Source organism: Scomber japonicus, chromosome 18, assembly GCF_027409825.1.
Source record: "Scomber japonicus isolate fScoJap1 chromosome 18, fScoJap1.pri, whole genome shotgun sequence".
In the NCBI taxonomy this organism is placed as follows: Eukaryota; Metazoa; Chordata; class Actinopteri; order Scombriformes; family Scombridae; genus Scomber; species Scomber japonicus.
The window spans coordinates 21,521,126-21,541,273 of NC_070595.1; the positions used below are offsets into that span (position 1 = coordinate 21,521,126).

At 38.5% G+C, this 20,148-nt stretch overlaps 2 protein-coding genes across 3 annotated transcripts; both read right to left on the minus strand.

The window, feature by feature from the left end:
• Positions 1-568: 568 nt before the first annotated feature.
• Positions 569-4,476, minus strand: eif3g (eukaryotic translation initiation factor 3, subunit G). Of its 2 annotated transcripts, none has more exons than XM_053337998.1 (10): positions 4,383-4,476; positions 4,245-4,291; positions 2,910-2,998; positions 2,413-2,472; positions 2,201-2,305; positions 1,881-2,076; positions 1,649-1,759; positions 1,060-1,196; positions 743-849; positions 569-668 (listed from the first exon to the last, which is right to left on the minus strand). In XM_053337998.1, the coding sequence occupies exons 1-10, from the start codon at positions 4,403-4,405 to the stop codon at positions 653-655; spliced, it is 891 nt and encodes a 296-aa protein (XP_053193973.1). In that variant the 5' UTR covers positions 4,406-4,476; the 3' UTR covers positions 569-652. The 2 variants fall into 2 exon arrangements, with proteins under 2 accessions (XP_053193973.1, XP_053193972.1); XM_053337997.1 differs by having other exon boundaries at positions 1,643-1,759.
• A 4,092-nt stretch (positions 4,477-8,568) lies between these two features.
• Positions 8,569-17,673, minus strand: LOC128379281 (suppressor of SWI4 1 homolog). The gene is made up of 13 exons (XM_053338905.1): positions 17,479-17,673; positions 17,041-17,211; positions 16,347-16,448; positions 16,206-16,256; positions 15,842-16,012; positions 15,092-15,168; positions 14,619-14,726; positions 14,348-14,471; positions 13,970-14,048; positions 13,619-13,748; positions 13,371-13,528; positions 12,880-13,275; positions 8,569-9,664 (listed from the first exon to the last, which is right to left on the minus strand). Exons 1-13 carry the CDS (start codon positions 17,491-17,493, stop codon positions 8,709-8,711), a joined length of 2,538 nt encoding a protein of 845 aa, XP_053194880.1. The 5' UTR covers positions 17,494-17,673; the 3' UTR covers positions 8,569-8,708.
• Positions 17,674-20,148: the final 2,475 nt, after the last annotated feature.

Consider the following 20,148-nt stretch of genomic DNA (forward strand, 5'->3'; position numbering starts at 1 on the left):
ATAGTCGGGAACAAACCTGGCAACCCGACTGCTGGAATTATTTTTGGTTGTTGCGACTACGATCTCGAGACACTAGATGGCGGTGTTCTGCTCATTCTCCATATTCAACCTTTAAACATGTTGAGATGTAGTTGAAAAAGGCTGCAGTAAGTAATCACTTGCAATAGAAATGGCAACTACTGCATAACACAAAGCAGGAGTTTGATAACATTGAGATTTGTCCATTTGCTGAGAATACCAAGGCAACCTCTCCAATATCTCTGATTGTAAACCATTGGGGCAACGTCACCGCAAATCACTAAGGTCAATCCCCAATAGGAGGTTTAGTACAATACATGCTTGACTTTCTCCAGGTGTAGTTTGAGTGATCAGTACTCAATGTACCCCACATTAAATGTATCTATTTAGTCTTTGATCTCATATCAATTAACATTTAAAGTCAGTCTTAACAAGACTTTACAGTTGTAGTTTCACATCAGAAGCAGTGTTAATCTAATAAAATAATAATAAAGGAAATTTGAAAGTTGTGAAAACTAGAAAGAAAACAATGACAAAGTGAATTGTGACAACATTTGATTTTTTATTTATAGCTAACAGCCACATTTTACCACAGTAAAATCTGGCCTCCTGTTGGAATATTCTGATGGTTTCCTCAGTTGTTAGACGGTCTGCAAAGAGATATAAATATGGTTGGTAACAAGAAAGAATGGCAGGCTTTTATATTTAACTGACGTTTACTTACTTGGCCCATTCAACATTGAGAATAAGATGATCATATCCAAATCCTGATACTCCTGCGATGGCTCTGGCTGCATCTTCCCGACGGTGGAAACTGATAAAGGCAAAGCCCTGCAGGAAAGAAAGTGAGGACTGTTACTTATAAAAGATACAAACTCAGTTGTATGCACACAAAAAAACCCAATGTAACATCTGCACTGTGTTTCTCTCATCTGAAGAACTGAAAATGATCAATTCCTCTTTGTAACTTGTTTTGTTTGGCAAATGTTTCAAAACACTGCATTTACTGTCAGTCTCTACCGTCTCATGATGAACACTGACCTTTGACTGCCCAGTGTTCTTGTCCTTGGCCAGATAGATCCTGGAGATGGAGCCAAATGGTCTGAAGAGCTCCTGCAAGTCTGTCTCACGAGTGTCCTCAGACAGATTGGTCACACGGATGGTGGCATTGTCATCAGCTGTCAGGAGCAAACACATGCTGTTGCTTAGATCACGTATGTTACTGCTGTATAGAGTAGGGCTGGGCAATAAATTGATATATCGATATCGTGATATTTTATAGATATCTGCTCAGATTTTGAATATCGTCATATGGAATAAGTGTTGTCTTTTTCCTGCTTATCAAGGTTTCATTACAGTAAAAATGTAATTTTCTTTCTTTCTTCTATTATCTGCCTTTATCCACTTAGTCATATCCACATTACAGTTGATCATTTAAAATAAAAAAATTGAAGTCTATTTTATGAAAGCATCAACAGTCATCCTTACAATATTGTCAAAATATCGATATCAAAGTATTTGGTCAAAAACGTTGTGATCTTTGATTCTGCCAATATCGGCCAGCCCTAATATAGTGACTCAAGTGCAAAGTGTGTGCACAGAGCTAGCAGACACAGCACCCGACACCCACCTCTGCGGTTAGGCTGCATGGACTCCCCTCTTCGCGTGCCTCCATCCCTCAGGCTCGGGGGCACATACTTGCCAGTCTTGCTCTGTGCAGGCTGAGCAGGCTCCGGTTCCGCTGGTGAAAGAAAGGAAAAGTCAAATCAGTCATAATTCAGAACAACCAGCCAGCAAATCTCACAGTGAATGGTGACAACAAATACAATTTCTGACTATATGAATTAGTGTGCTGATGATACCAGAGCCAGCAGGCTTGTCCTTGTCTCCAGTGGAAAGCCCAAGCTGTTCAGCCAGCTCCTTCTGCATGGGGCCCAGAGTGTCCTTGTACGGACAGCGGGTGGTCCAATGGTCGCCTTTGCAAATACGGCAAGACACAATCTTCTGTCCTTTCAGTTTGTTCATGGGATCCTCATCCTGGTCTTGGGCGTTCAAGTCCTGCAAGAGGTAAGACAAGGTACTCAGTAAGAAGCTAAACCCAGAACAGAGACTAAAGCATGTTTGCAGGCAGGTTAAATGCTCCACATCATCATACACAGCAGGGAAAAAAACTGAAGGTCACCTCTTTGCTGGAAATGAAAGTCATGAAGACATCATCACTGACTGTAGTGGTGGCAACATTTGGACCTGGTGCATCAAACTCAGAGTTGCCGAACTTTTTCCAGTTCTGAAGTGAGAGAGAAATATATTATGACACCTGACTTCATCCAAAGTCTTGTACTAGTTCTTTTCCAAGTGAATGCAGCTTCAACTAGATCCAATTTAAAAGCAGACCTTCCTCCTGGCAACAGCTTTGGAGGCTTTTCTTGTCTCAATCTTGAAGGTTCGGATAATCTAGAGAAGAAATAGACAACATATGTAAACTCATTTCCATATCTCAGCGTGTTTTATTTACTATTGTTGATATGGCCAAACATTTATACCACTGACCAACAACTGTGGTACTATAGGAATCCTATGAGACATGCACTCTATTTAACAGTTAGACTTTAAGAGGCTTTTAATGGTTTAGGTTACCAACTAACTTCAAAAGAGGCAAAGAAACTATTACACACAGATCAGATCTGTTGCTTTTGCCAAAAGCGTGACTTTACAGATTATTTAGACATTTAGAATACAGTGAATCATCTGAGAAAACCAAAAAAACTGCATGTGATATAATTAGATTAACTATTACAGTCCTGATGTTTGAAAGATGAATAAATGTCTCTAGGACTACCAACAGTCTTAACAGATGCAACATCTACTTTAACAAAACTTTAAAAAATTACCTTGAACTTCTTTCCATCGTCGTCTATTTTGTATTCTGTGATGGTTTTTATATTTCCTTTGATGGTTTCCTTAGGGGGTGGTAGTGTGCCTGCCAGAAGAAAATGAAATAAATACTCAAAAGTCAAATTACATCTGATGACAGATGACAGCAAAACTCTGTCCTGCCTCATTTGGGTTATGAGAGTAAACTGTCTATATGTTTTTGCACAACGTAGGTGTCGGAGGCAACCGTGCTTGAGTACACTTGGGTTTGAAGTAATGTGAATGCGGGCCAGTGGGGGACAGGGGAGGGGTGACATTCGTGCTTCAGCACGGTACGGAACAACTGTCCCTAGTGTGAGTGCGCCCTGAGACACTTTAAAAAGCTTTTCCAATCAGGACATTCATCATAGTTTAACACAGATGATTACGATTCAAGCTCCTTTTGGGCATGAACACTTTACAACTACACTTACGGGCCTCTCTATCAGGCACACGTGTGCAATCTAAGGCAATCTAATACAACAGCTCTGCTTTAAATTCTACATTTATGAAGCTTATACATTTTCAGATTTTGGTGAAATTGTCAAGAAGGTAATAATTCTGCTTTATGTTTATTATTGAGGTCGTAGTGGGTGACGGTGACATACTAGGGTGCGTTATATAGAATAATGTTCCTACTATCTTGTCGACCCCATTTACATACATGAGAGGGGCAAAATATTAGGAACACAAGTCAATATAGAGCACCCCAGTGCACCACCACCACTTAGTGCAAACTCAGTAATAAACACAGTAGAATTGTCACAATGTAAACAAAACCTGAGAATACTTGGCAGGGCTGTTGTATTGGATGTTGCACAGATGTATCTAATGAAGAGGCCGGTGAGTGTACCTGCTGTCACCACACTCCATCACATTCCCAGGACTCACTTTACACCTCAACTAAACCTTATGCATCAGTAAAGTGAAACATCTCAGCTTTTGTCACAATTTCTTATAGTTTGTAGTATATTAACTACAATGATTTATGACTGGTAACATATTACACTACCTCGCTAAACCTTAAAACTGATGATGACCCCCCCCCCCCCTCCCCCGCCTACGTCACTGTCCACAGGCCACGGCATATGTCGATGTAATGTTTTATCAATAAGTAATCAATTCATGTCAACCAGTCAAACATGTCTCTACGTGAAGAGGTTAGATATCCAAAACACCAAAAAATGAATATATTTAGCTCGATAATGCGCCGGACAACCACGTGGACGTGAAAGCCGCCTAGCCTCCGAGGGACGTGCTAACATTAGCGTGCTAACATTAGTTAGCGCTAACTACGCTAACTGGCTCTTTACCTTCATCTACTTCCTCCTCGACTTGGTCGGCCCAGCTGGGCTTGGAGCTGAGGAAGGAGAGATTAAAAAGCAATATTAGATCCATAACATGCCTCTAGTGTCATGAGTTTTGCTTAAATGTTAATATAAAACACTCACTCGTCGTATTCCATCGACGGCATCCTTTCAGCTAGCTTAGCAACAGGACCGTAAAGACCGGAGCGCTGCGAGCCGAACCGCTACGTACACTTCCGGGACGTCAGCGTCGCCGTCATGCTGCGTTCATGTGCTCCTCGGATTGCCCCATTTTCCCGAGTTGGTAAATCGCCTTTACTTCTGTGTGTTTATCAGTATGGTTTATCATAGACATAATACGACTGATTGATCTTTCAGACCTTGTGTTTTGCCAACTGTCTGCTCATCAGTCTATTTTTGCACATGTACTTATTGTCTCTTGTTTTCTGTCAACACGCTGTGCCACTTGGAAATAACTCTCTCTTTTTGTTTTACCTTTTTTTAGCCATGAAATTTTGTTGTATACAATAAAAAAATAAAATAAAATAAAATAAATTAACTATTAATAGTTAAATTGATATAAATCACTGAATATAAACAAATTAAAATCAGTTACATGTAAATGTTTGCTTTATATTCAGAAAACCCACAGACGTCACATCTACATGTCAGGATCTGGTTATTATAAACACACATTCATGTATCATCACAGTAACAACGTTACACACTCTAGTAGCTGTAAACACTGGGGGGAAAAACATTAACCTCTTAAGCTCTGAGGCTCTTTTTTAGGTTTCTGCTCGAAAATGACATACCCAAAATGAATAGAGTATATCTCTGCATCTACAAGGTCTATTTGAAAAATGTTGGTGTCATAATAAAGGGAACTCTTGTGAAATGTGTTCAGATGTGTAAGTATCAGTATTTATGTCACTGGCTCAGAGTAAATTAAGATGGCACACAAGCATAAATGACATTTAATTTCCGCCTTAAAAAAATCACACATTTTCCCTTTGAAATGATAAAGATGAAGCTAAAACTCTATATCAAAGTATAGCACAATGTGTGACCATTATCTCTACCAAGTTTGGTCCTTATAAAGTGAAGCAGAGCAAAATTACAGAGGTTTTAGTGAGACTGGCCATTTTGGCACACATCCATATCCACAGTTTGTCTGGACGACGTCCTGCCATTTTCGTTCAAATAAATGATAAAAGATACTGATAAACTCTCAACAAACTCACTCAAACACTGCTACCGTCTCTCACTTCACCCTCAATGGGCAGAAGCGGGTGGTGTACACTCATGCGTAAAGGAAGCTCTCGTCCAATTTAGCTCCGGAAGATATGCAGGCTAATATCTCGGCAGGGGATTCGTCGATTTGGATGATTGACACCTCGTTTTAACCGTTAGAACCAATAGATTTTAGGGGCAGTATCGAAATGTGTGCCAGGCACATGATTGGCTAACTATAAGGAAGCAAATGGATCGTACACGAAACGAACTTCGTTGCATTCGTCCGACAGAAACCCCCCCCCCAAAAAAAATGAAGTTAGGTTGAAGTTTCATTGGTTGTAAACAAACACGGCCATGTTGGACGTACTAAAACCAGCGTTTTTTGCTCTCAAGTACAACTTTTCATCACAAAACTTCAAAGGTAAGACATAATATCTGTTAGTCGCTGTAAATAAGTGGGTGTTTACCTTTGTATTCTTTGGCTGCTGGTTCACTGAGTTTTTAGCGCAATAATAGTGGTACTGTTGAACTCGCCAGGGTCTTAGCTTTCATATGAGATGCTATTTGTTTGTGTACCATGAAGTATCAGAGCGGTAGCAATGGAAATGTGGAGAGTGGGTTGACTTTCTGACGCTATTTGGATTTTGATATTTGATCATTAATATGCTTGGTGTTTGAGTTGTGTTTGGTGTGTGGAAAAAACTTATATGTGCTTGTAGCGGAGTTTCTCCTATTTAATTTGATGTGCAGTATGACTGTATTTCTACATAATTAGGGCAGCGTTATATGCCTTTTGCTGCTGCGAGTCTTCAGGGTCCCCCAATTGGGGGCGGGGGTTTGCTACCTATCTGTTTCCTAAATATATTGGTGCATGTGTGAATGGGTGAATGAGAGGCATTAACTTAAAGCAGTTTGTAGAAAAGCACTTTATAAAGTTTACTCCATTAACTTGTTCACTGGGCAGATCTGCCCCATCAGATATGGCAGAAACGCTGACATATTGCAGCAACGGGCCCACCTGCTCAATGAGGCTTCTATAATGTCTATGTGTTTATGAGATTGGGGACGTCATGGACTTCGGTAAAGTTGGAAAGATATTCACATATTCGGACTTCCGGGATCAATAAGTCTGAAGCAAAACGTTGTTTAAACAAAAATGATGACTGTCCCATCATCATAGCGTTGACTACTAGCTACAATGACCAAAAAAACGATATGTAATAAAAAATAAGCCGTTCACCGAGCTAGACGGATAAAATTGATCTTTTCGCCAGCCAGCAGGCGAGTGTGCAGGGACCATCTGCAAATTGCAAGATGCTGGAAACAAAAAAATGTATAACTCCATTGTTGTACAGTATAGAGACACCAAAATCATTACACACATCAGTGGTCTCCTCATGATCATACTACAACTGCTCTTTTGAAAATAAAAGATTTTTCCTAATTTTGGTGAATTTTTATTGTTATTAGTGATTAATAACCTCAATATTAATCAATATCTCCACTGTTTTACAGAGCAGGGACTCCAAAATCACTACACACATCAGTGGTCTCCTCATGATCATACTACAACTTCAACAGTGAAGTTATTTTTTATTTTTTTATTTTTTCCCCAGCGTCTTGCAATTTGCAAACGGTCCCTTCGCACTCGCTTAGCTGCCGGCTGCACATATAGATGAATGTTATCCATCTAGCTCGGAGGGCGGCTTACTTTTTGTACAAATTGTGTTTTTGGTCATTGTAGCTAGTAGTCCATGCTATGATTATAGGACAGAGTCATCATTTGTGTTTGGACAACGTTTTGCCTCAGCGTTATTGATCCCGGAAGTCCGAATCTGTCAATATCTTTCCAACTTTACCGAAGTACAACATGGACGCTACAAAGAGGATATGTTGTATTTAGTCCCAAACATGTTTCTTCATCAATTCTTCTAACTAATCTAGGTTACTCTGCATGGACAGCAACTAACGGTTATAACCTGTAATATCCAAATTACAAATTACATGCGAGCGAAAAAAATGATATGCAATACGTGACTACGTGTTTATTACCATCAACTTTTGGTATGTTGTGTATCAATATTTTCGCCGACTTTTCGAGTTGTTGCTTCGACTACAGCATGCGTTCACGTGAATTGTCCTAGTTGGGAACTAATTTTTCCGATTATTCTGACATGACTCGAATATACCTACGTCACTGCAAATTACAAACATTGCTTATATGTTGTCTTTGTTTTATGAGGAAAATGCCTCATTGCAGAGATGGGTGGTGGAGAGAGTCATCCTCTTCTTGCACTGGTGATTCCCAACCTAGAAATCTGAGGGCCATATCTCTGTGACACAAATAACTATTAGCCTAATAACTATATTTTCTCCTGTTAATTATTGAATTCTTTCACACTTTTACGCCCTCTAAAATCTTTCTATAAAGACAAAAAAAAAACAAACAAACCCCAAAACATCTCAAACAGGGGTGGATTTAGCAGCTGACAAGCTCCAGGGCTAAGCTCAGAGCAGAGCTAGGGCCATTTTTTTTTTACATGCACAGGATTTAATTTCACTGCATTGTATGACTACTGCAAATATAAGTATTAGTCATTTAATTTGGTCTTTATCAACAATTTTTCCAAAAACAGTGCACATAGAAATATATAAATAAACAACAATAAGGCATTAGATCAAAATAAAAACAAAACATATTACATTTATATAATATTTGATATTAATTATTACATATTAAATTGAATTTCACTCTGTAAAACTGCCTCAAATGAAATGTCTTCAGAAGTTTTACTCTTAATCACAATTGTCATAAACTCACTAAGATTTTGTCAGTAGCTGTGTTGTCAGTAGCTGTTCAGAAAAAGTGACCAGAACCCATAAAAACCACTTCCGCAGAGAGCAATAGCTAGAATCCTTTATATGTCACTTCAAGTTTGTGCATTTACAGACAAAATCAAATGATATAACTTTGTAACAGTGAATTAACAAAAACAATATAAACAACTTTGACTATACTGACTCAGACAGTTCAAGAAGATTTCAAGCCACTCTTTTTACAGCAACAAGAAGATCTTAATTGCAGATTGTTGTATTTCAAAGTTAATAATAGCTACCAAACAAAACTTATAAAAGAAGCAAGTCAAGAAATAAGAGTAAGAGAAAATTAATCTGTTAGGATTATATTTGTTTAAATTTTACAGCATGAAACAGTGTCTTATTTCACAGAAATTTCTACTCTCTCGCAACTTCTCCCCTGTTGCTCCTAGGACTCTTCCCACAACAAGCTACTCTAATACTGTCAAACACAGCCATGTAAAGGATTGGATGGATACACATGTTCAGAGTTGCCAGTCCCTTGGACACTTGGTACATTTCGTAGACCCAACAGACTTCTTTGTGATAGATTCTCAGATACAATTTGTAGATATGAAAGATGTGGTAAGGCACAAAGGAAACAGCATACAGCACAATGACTGATATAACTAACAAGGCTACTTTGCGTTTCTCTAGTGGGGTTATACTGACATTTTTCCACACCACCCAAATCACTACACAGTAAGAAGTGAAAGTAACCAAGAAGGGAACTAGACAACCAAATATAGCCAGAAACATGTTGTAAGTGAAGTTAGGGATTGCGTCGCGAGGACAATATGACATACACATAGTCTTGTTGTTTTTGGTTCCATTTCCAGAATTTGTTTTTTCTGTGCAAACTTGGGCAAACTTCAACACAGGGCAGGAAATGACTCCTACAATGATCCAGATGATGACACTGGCGGCCTTGGCGTGGGCAGGCTCCACGTAGCTTCGGGTGAAGAGGGGCCACGCCAGGGCCACACAGCGGTTCACACTTATCGCCATGACGAAGAAGATGCTCGCATATAGGTTGCAGGTGAAGAGGAACCTCTCAGTTTTACACGCAGCATTGCCAAACGACCAGTCTTTCTGCTTTGCGTAGTAGACAATCAGCAAAGGCAACGTCAGGACATACAGCAGGTCACTGATGGCCAGGTTACAAGACAGCACAACACCAGTGTGCCAGTTCCTCCTTTCTCTGGTCATCAGCAACCACAGGGCAAACAGGTTTCCTGCCAGGGCCACAATGAACTCGACCCCATACATTGAGGGCAGCAGGGCGATTTGAAAGTTCTCACAATCACTGAAATTCATCTTGCTTTCAGCTGAAGGTTATTTTATTATCAAGCTGCTTTATCAGTCTTTGTACCGTCTAATATCTGCAAAGTGAAGTATATTAATTAATTTAATTCCATCATTTGTATAAAGTTATATCAAAATGATGTATTATGATGATTTTAGTATTTTTTTTAGCACAAGAGAAATAGTTTGATTTTATTAAATAGCCTATAGTCTAAGTAAATAGTTAATGGTAAGAAAACATGAAAAAAAACAACTAATTTTATTATTTTTAAAGCTTTAAAAAGTCAAGATGTGATGTTCAAACTTACCGAACGTCAGATTTGCATTAATATGACCCCCGAAGTAGCTCGTAATCTGTAGAACTGCTCATTTCCTGTGTGATAACATGCGAAAAAAAGTCTGATAACCCATACATCCTTCAAAAACATCTCAGCTCAGTGAATGTGATGTGGAGGGCTTGGGCTTTTGAACCTAAAATTCACTTCCTCTTTAACCTCTGCAGACATTTCGAAATTTGGAGAAGTAATGACACCCTGGCCATGCATTTGCAAAAATAAATAACCCATGCAGTTTTTGTTCTTAGTCATGAATTGATTATCTGATTCATCAAGAATTCATATTTTAGAGATCAGGGCAATGTTGCTACTATAGTTTTATCACAATGTAGAGCTATTGTCAGACCTCAGAGCAGCAGTACAACTCACTGTGACTCATTTAACAGACAAACTGTGACAGAAATAGCTGCAGTAACTGATCCTCTGCTCTACACATCTACACAATATAAGCTCAAGTCTACACTAGAGTGTGATGACTAAGACACACAACAAATGCACACAAATTTAACCTTATTTCTGCATTTTTTTTAACACCTTTTTAACATCTTTACAGTCCAGCAGTCTGAAAATGATCTCCATATCTTTGTTCTGCAGTCACATCCTTTGAGCTTCCAGCTGGATGCTATTTTCACCCAAACTCATTTCTGTGTTTCCGGAATTTTTTTTTTACCACATTCTAAGATACATTATTATGTTGAATGACATGACACAGACATCAAAAGTAAATATTTGTTGGAATGTGTGTGTGTGTGTGTGTGTGTGTGTGTGGTGGTGGGTTTCCCTGCTAACACTACGTGCTGGATGTGTTGAAGCAAAACCCGCTGCAGATTTGCTGGTGTTAAATTTTAAGTCTTTATTTACACCACCACACCCACAATCTTTAGGATCTCTGATTTATTAAAGGTTTGCATGTGTGAAAATATGTGCAAACTTAACACCAACCATAACGCGGTGCACTGAGGTTTGCGTCTTTCAACTGTACAAGATAATACGCGCTGTCCATTTAATACGTTTGCCACAATGAATATGAGGCGTTTTAACCCCAATGTGCAAAATACAGGGAGGAGAAAATGCATATATGTTATTTAGTACATGTACATGCATTGTGATTTACCAAACCTGAAGGTATTTTTTCTGACGGAAACTGCTTCTGTAAATAATAGCTTTCAAGGGCAGACACTAACCGTCTGCACACTGCACGCACATGACTGCTGTTACTGTGGAGAGGAGGAGACGGAGGCACAATGGCAGAATACGCACAGGACGGATTTTGGCCACCTCTGTGTTAATATTTTTGGTTTTACTAACAACATCGACTTTGTCACAAGTATTCTCCCATATGTCGGTTTTTCTCAATATATTACCTATTCCACTAGAACCTGATCACATTTCATTTTGTGCTTGCAGCTATCTGTTCCTCCAAACTCTCCAGTCACGCAAAACCTTCATTTAAATATTGCTGTCTGCACCCTGTTGCACCTGTTTTCATTTGCAGTCATTCTTGGTAGATCACCTGCAAAACACATGCAAACTAAAAGCGCATTCTATTGCACTGTGCACGCAATTTTGTACCTTTATTTGGGATCTTAGTAGTTAAGCACTAGATGCACTTCACGTCCGTTTTCTGATGCAGACGTCAGGCTAGTTTTGTAGGAAACCTGTGTAACACTAACTCAGTTCTCATTGCCCCAAAGTCTGTGTCATTTAGATAGTCAGGGTGAGAAGAAAGCAGGAAGGAGAGTATTATGGTGAGAATGTCACTGCTTGAGAGGCCTTTTTTCACAGAAAAGTTAGCCCTATCTTTTAAATATGAGTGTCCAGTAAATATCAAAATACATTCAAAATCTTTGTGAAGTTAACCATTCTGTGTAGTTGCTGCAACTGGTAGAATTACATTAAATGTTTTGGTCCAAACTGTTTTCTCATGCTGTTTGAGACCTGCCATGGATGTTCTGAGTCAATTTCCTCATATTTATTCATTTACATTATATTAAAATAATAAAAAGGCAAATGCTTACATATTACTTTGACAGAAACACAATTTCTTTGATTTGTCTCACTATAGCGCTCCTAGATACTAGTATTGCTACCTCATCATTGACTTTATACATAATGTATAATCACTACTTACAACTCGGTCCTTTCATGAAGATAATAATGGAGAGCAGCTCAGGAGCGTCAGCAAGTAAAAAAATCAAATGCCACGGGCGCAGCTGCATTGTCCTTTTGGTTTGAGAAGGTTCCCAACTAAACTTTACTCAAGGGATCAGGAGGTGTAGTGAGAATCATACCTGTTGGCTAAATTCTTTAAATTCCAAAGATAAACATCTGAGTCCTCCATTTACCTTCTACATGAACTCATGGAACCAAGGACTGTATGTAATGTTAGTACCCCATTATTAAGCCATTTGAGAATAATATTTTTGAGGCCGAGTATGAGAAAAAAAACATGTTTGTAGATATTTGCCAAAGACTAAGACACTGAAACTGAGATGTCAAGTTTGTGATATCTACAATTAAAGTGTGGAACCAAGTCTTTGTCTGATAGGAAGTTATGTCAGACATAACACACACAAGTGTTGGTACACAACCTGAGCTGTAACCATGTTACTCAAGAAGGAGAAATACACCCATTGAGTTACAAAGATATATTTTAACAATTTATTGAACATGTACATTTTCAATATTAATTCAGACAGTGTGAAAATATAGCACATTGACTCTCATCTGTCCCTCTGCTGATTTTCAGCAATAAACAGTCTTACAATCAACCACCGGTCATTGCTGCAGCCATCACAAGCTTCACAGCCTGAATAACTGATGGCAAATGGATGCTTGCTGCCCTCTGGTGCTCCAGGACAGTAATGCATTCAATGTCCAAGTCCAGAAAGAAGAGATGAGACTTTAGCCTTTTCCCTTCCTCTGTTTGAAGCTTTGCTTTGCTCCTGCACCTTTCTTTTTGAAGCTTGGCTTGCCTTTCTGACCCTTTGATCTGAAGTCTTTATTTTTCTTTCCACCAAACGTTTTCCCTTCAAATTTCTTCTTCCCAAATTTATTTTCCCGATCACCGGGCTTCTTTCCCCCAAATGCTTTGCCTCTGGGATTCATTTTCTTTCCAAATGGTTTGTCCCTGTCCCCGGACTTCTTCCATCCTTTTCTTTGTTGATCTTTTCCCATGTTGTCTCTTCTTGGTGATTTAGAATATTTGTCTTCTCTTGATGGTTTACCAGGGGACATTTTCCTCTTCTTGGCAGGTGCATGAGACTTTGCTGGGCCTCGTCTCCTCTTGGCCCCAGGGAACATATCTGAACAAAAAAAAAAGGAAAGTGTATGGTTACTTAATTAATTCAAATCAAGAGCCCAGATTTAATGTTTATAGTACAGTTCATAGTATATTCACCTTCGTCTGGCTCCTCTCCTACAGCCTGTCTGTAGTACTCTGCTTCATCATCAGATTCAGCTGCATTTGGCTGATCGTCTTGCAGTCCTGGATCCTCCACTTCACTGTCCTCCTCTTCAGCCTCACGCTTCTTCTTGATACCTTCCAGGCTCTTTTTCCTTTTGAGGGAAAAAAAAAAAGTTTTACACTTGGACCAAATGAAAAATGTGAGTGTCATAAGAGTTACAATATCTATACAGCAAACGTACTTGTTCTCTTCTCGTTTATCTTTCTTCTGAGAGACATTCTGCTCCTGTTTTTTCCGGCGATCCTCCTTCTCTTTCAGCTGGGCCTCCTTTCTCTTCAGTATTGCCTGGATTTCCTCCTCTGTCTTGGAGGCTGCAAAGAAAGTAGAAAAACAAATTCCCCTTAAAAAAACAACAACAAACAAACAAAAAAAGGACGGTTCTGCACCAAGTCCACATAAAACACGGTAATCTTTAGATGCATCAGTAAGCGTTTACTTTTTGAGAGAAATCATGGAATTCATACTCAATTTTTCATCATGTACATCTGAACATCACATGAAAAGATGAATAAATGAGGTCAGGTACACTTACTGATAGCGTGGTAGAGGACATTCCCCTCTCCCATGCCTTCTTGTATCTTCGTCAGCTGCAGAGTCATGCGAGGACCGATCTGAGGAAAACAGAGCTACATTTCAGCTGCCATCCAAGCATTTATTTTTAATCTTTAGACACCGGGATGAATATTTGAGTTGTAAATAAATATGGGATAGTTGTTTATAAAGTAATGGAGGATTAGTGACAAAGGGGTTGGAAGTATATACCTCTACCTACTCCTTTGCGAATACTGTGATTCTTGTGTTAATTGTCTTTTCATCCGTTTTTATTCTCGTTCAATATAAATAAATGAATATATTCAAAATCCATATAGATACATTGTTTTTTAAAATGACACTTGGTCTGCATACTGACCTCGGTCAAGCGGACAGCACTCTGTTGAGACGCCATGTTCCCTCGGCCAGAGTAGACCTGAGGCAGCTCAGTTATGTTGTGCTCCCCGTCTTGTTCTGCTTCACTTTCTGAGAGGTTTGCCCCCCTGAAAGTGGTTGAGAGAGCACAAAATAGTTCAGATACAGATCAGACCAGTTCTGCATGTGTGAGAACAGCAGCTACAGACTGGCTATAAAACCAAGCACCCTTTGGCCTCAAGACTAAAACAAGTGTACCTTCATAAGAACCTTACTTCATCAGCAGCTCACTGATATCCTCGAACTTGCTCATGTTGGGGAACCTCTCCTGCATCAGCTTCTTGACTCCTTTGCTCATGCCCACAGGGACCACCTTCAGGCTGCTGCAAGTTGACAATGTGATCGTAGGGGTCAGCGTGATGCGTCATCAATAAATGAAACACCAGGTTGTTAACTAGAGGCCCATCAGTGCGTTTACTTTGAACATATATCACTGAACAGTCAAGTCCCAATCTGTCATCATCTGAGCCCGACATTCATTTCACAAGACTGTTTAACACACAGCTAGATCCTGTAGAGCTGGGTGATGTTAGTTGAACAATTATGAAACTTTCAATACATTTCCCACAATATATTTAAGTTTAAATTAGTCTCAGTGTGGTTTATCACCCAGCTATCTAGCTTGTAAGCAACTCGCAAAGACTGAATATAACAATGACAATCTTTTATGACAAGTTGTTTTACTTACTAATGTCGAAATTCTATTTCCTGCGATGTTGGGTTGTAATTCAGCAGCACACACCTCTTTATGTTGTTGAGGCTTACCTGGAAAACAACAACATTCTCATTTCTCACTAGAACTCAGGATTTAATAGAGTTGTTCCAATAGCAGCAACAAAAAACACCTCCCATAATGCCCATCTGATACCACATAATAATAAACAAACTAAAGTGGTTTCACAACTGGATGAAAACAGCAATTTTCCAAGAAATCAATTCTTTGACACTCCAAAACAGCAGCATCAGAAGAATTGATCTCTGGAAAATAGTGTAACGGTAGTGGTTACATTTTACACTGGAAAATCCCACCAGTAAAAAAAAAAAAAAAAAAAAAAAAAAAAAAAAAAAAAAAAAGTACAGTATTTTAAGGATTTTGTTTTGAAGGATGTTGCTAATTTCAGCTATCACATCAAATTCATATAGGATTACTAGTATACAGATGTTCTATTTTTTTTTTTTTTTTTTTTTTTTTTTTTACACAATGGTATTGGACTGGTACTCGGTATTGGCTGACTCACAAGTTCAGGTATTGGATTGGGCATTTGGAAAGAAAAAAAACTGATCATTCTGAATGATGCAAGGATTAAGAAATCAGAAAGCGTTTACTTTTAAACATCTTCAAAGATAAACTCAGAAGACTATACTTTCATCACTTTCACATAAAACCTTGAGTGTTTCAAAATGACAAAAATGCAAATGTTTAGCTAGTGAAGTGTACCTTGTGCACATTTATGGAGGGAAACATGTTTTGAAACATGGTGGCCATTAGTTTGACCTGCATGCCATCAGATCCAAAGTTATTGAGGATGAGTAGCGGATGACGTGTGAACTGCTGCTCGTGCATCCGATGCTTCTTCAGCGACGAAACCACGTCTTTGACAAGAGTGTACTGGAAAAAAATAAATTTAGAGTCTTGATTAAAGTGGATAAAACTTAAAATATAAAGTTGACTTGGAGGTTTGGGTACATCAGTGCGTTTACTTTGAAAACATCACTGAACAATCAAGTAATTAAATTGTCATCATCATATGCACCCGTCTATCTATGGGACTCTGGGTTTGCTCATGAGTTCAATTATTTACCTTGAGCACTTTGAAATGAAGCATGGGGCCTTTAGGGAGTCGAGCAAGTCTCTGAAAAGACAATGAATGTGTTGTTAGATGACAGAAGTATAAGATTAACACTAATGAGAACTGTTTGCTTATAGTCTAAGGTCATCTCACCATGTTGATACTACTGGGTGTCTTGCTGAAGATCATGAAGTGTGTCACTCCCAGTGGTCCCGCGATTGCCACAAAGTCTTTCAACACGTTCTTTTTCCTGACCTGATACAAAAAAAACAAACAAGCGAACAGGTCCACATATAATGAGTGAAACAGCATGAAAAGATATGGCTGCTTTTCATTGTTGGACTTAAGAGGAACTCATTTACTCAAAGTTAATTTCAGCCCATGTTGAGTCAACTTCCACAAATCAAACTTTCTTCTTAAAAAGGTGCAGTGTATTATGGGACATCTAGGGGAAAAGACCTGGCCGAAATATAATATTCATAATGGGTATTTTAATTAGTGTATAATCAGCTAAAAAATAAGTTGTTGTGTTTTTATTACCATAGAATATACCTTTATATCTACATGAGGAGCAGGTCCAAAGAGGCTGCTATGTTTCTACAATAGCCCTGAGCAGACTAACCAAATTCTGACTCTTTTCCTTGAGTTTTAAGGGCCACTATAGGTTCTTCTACAAGCTTGGATGGGAGGGGGAAGGGAGGAAGATTCAATTGGTTACAATCTCCAACCTTACAGCTAGATGCCACTAAATCCTACAGACTGGTCCTTTCAAGTAAAGCATAGTGGGCTCTGTATTCCTAGCAGTAAAAATTAATCAGAGTACATGTTGAAGGCATGAGAGACAGACCTTGAGGGCCTCTGCAGTGTAGGGCTCCATGACTGTCCGTACATCCAGGATGAGCTGACCCACGTTTTTGCCAACCTGGCCGCGATTAAACACGAAGGAGTGGGGCACCGCTCCGTACGTTTCCTCGGCCACATGGTTGGCTGTTGCTCGAGATTTCTTCTGGTTCTTGGTCTGAAAACACAAAATCCACATACTATAAGCATCATGACAAAATGCTAACGCTGACATTAAACTGGTTAATGAGCGAGTTTCTTTGATGACTTGATCCAAATAACGCTTTAATTATTTATATTTAAAAAATAAATAACACAATGGCCACTATGTGCAGCTCAACACTTGCTTTCTCGTTTAATATAGACGTATGCGCACATGTATTACAAACATAACCTCTTGTATTTTAATGTTAAGGCTAACCTGCTAGCACATGGCGTCACTTACCTTTGATTTCCCCATTATTCAGCGAGACTTACAGTTTGTGAATCGGGTCAAAAAAGTAACACTAACCCTTCACACACTATAATATTACTGCCAAGAAACATTAAGTTCATTCTGTCCGAAAAATGTAATCTACAACAAGCCCATCAACTCCCCTACGAAGTCAGTGCGACGCCATCCACATGGTCGGAACGCTGTGTGTCACACACTAATGTGTTCGTGTCTCAAAGGTCTGGACACAGATAGTTCCGAGCAATAGTAACACGAGTGTATAGGGACTATATGAGCATACTCATTGTTGGAGAGTAACTATTACATGTAACTGCGTTACATAATTTAATTACAAAGTAAATGTAACTGTAATTCGTTACAGTTACTGAGAAACAAATGTGTAATTAAATTACAGTTACTTGTGAAAATGTTGATGGTTATAAAGGGGATTGCATATAGGCAGACCTTTAAGATTTTACTCAGAAGGGGGTTTCTCCTCATTTAAAAAAAATATGTAACATGTTACTGAATAAACATATTGCGGTTTTTAATTCTTTGAAATCAACATTTTTATTTTTATTTTTATTTTTGTATTTTGATAAATCATGACATGGACCTTATTTTGACTTAAATGGTGTCACAGTAACAATTAAGCCCATGTCAGACTTTTGGCTTTTTTCATAAAATATCTTTATTTTATATTTCAAAATCTACATGAGCTAATGAATACATTTTCAAATGAAATGTTAAAAATGTTCAAATGTTAAATTTTGTTTTATAAGAAATGATTTCCTTTTTAAATCATGTCAGTATCCATGGAAAACACCTGAACTTAGATTTTGGTGGGCCTACACTTTCCCTAACAGTTGAAAACATTTGATAGAAAATATGAAAAGTCATCAAATGTAATAAGTTGCATTACTTTGGTTAAGTAATTCAAATAGTTAGTGTTTAGTACCAAATGAATATTAAGGAAATCATCAACAGATAAGATCGAATTTTAGAGTTTTTAAAAGCAACAAGATTAGATGAAAGGATTTAAGATTTTTTTAATGCATTTTGTAATAATGAAATGTTTGTCTGTAAGCCATTGCAGTAATCATTACCTACCAAAGAGTGGCGGCACTATTACAGTCTGCTACCGCCGTACAAAGACAAGGAAGAAGAAGACAACAACATCTTCACATCCATGTTCAGAAATCAGGTAGGTTCAGTTGCATAACGTTCTTACATTTCCTAGTTCATGTGTTTGCCACTGCAGTTTAATTACACTAGTTTTCATCACAACAGCATTTAACTTTTTTCCTGCTCTTCGGTTCTAAATAATTAAAGCAATGTGTTTGTTTTTGTATTGTTTGGCTACAGGTAGTTAGTAGCGATCACAATCCAACACACTTTCTGTCAAAATCACCCAATATCTCCTGTCTGTCTGCAAGCTGTCCATTCTCAGTGCGCTCTCTTTTTAAGGGCATTCACACACAACTGATGTCACACCAGCTCCAGAAACATCCAAGCCCCTCATCCTGTAGCCCTGCTCATCAGACCTGGACCATGCTCTTCCCAGCTCTCACCTGGGTTCTTCTCCTGTTGTAATTTTGGAAGAACTCGAATGATTTTGGAAGATGTAAATGACAGTAGCAGCAGGTTCGTTGTTGGATATTGGCTTGACATTCGTTTGGGACAGTCTGCCAATTACATGTTTCACTATGAATTTGGTCATGAAAACTGTTCACTAAAAATCAATAAGAAGGACTTTTCCCTATTCTGATTGCTGTAGTAGATAATATTTGCAATGCCCTAACTACTACAGGTGAGGTATTTCTGAAAAAACAATGTTCAGGTACTATATGCATACTTTGTCCATATAAAATGTTTTTTTTTTCAGAAATACCTCACCTGTAGTAGTTAGGGCAAATATGATCTACTACAGCAAACAGAATGGTAAAAAGTAATTTCGTTTGTTTTTGATGAACGTTTTTCATGAATTATTAGCACACGGTCCCTAACCTGGACCACGGCGAATGACGCTAGGTTCACAATGTGGAAACGCTGTTTTCTGGTAAAATTTGGAATCGTGAGGAAAGTTGACAGTAATCTTATAGTATATCAAAGTATGATGATGTTGCTATAAGCTACACTCTTTAATTATGTGGACACTGCCGTGGTCTCCGATTAAAAGCACAGATAAAACCGAATGTCATGCCAATATCCAATAACGAACCAACTTTATCGCAGTCATATAGTTGCAGTGTGCATAATAATAATAATAATAATAATAATAATAATAATAATAATAATAATAATAATGTGCCCTTAAAATCACAGGGAAATATGCTCCAGTGACTTCTGACCTGGTTTTTTATGGGTCAGTGGCACAATGGCTTTTCTCTGCCTCAAAATAGCAATGCGCCACCAATGCGCCTGAGACCAACACACCCATTTGCACAGACTGGTGCAAGTGCATTTGCTATTTAGACTATTTTAGACATCTAAAATAGTGAGAACATGACATCTGAAACTAATCGCAATCGCCATCCGCTGTTTTCAATGAAGGCACACCCTACTGAAACTTCTGGTAAAATGTATTGACCCCTCCTAAAGATAAATAGTCAATGACTATCTATAATCTGTTCTCTCTGTGGGGTAAGGAGTCTAAGTCTTTAATGTTACATGCACTAACTG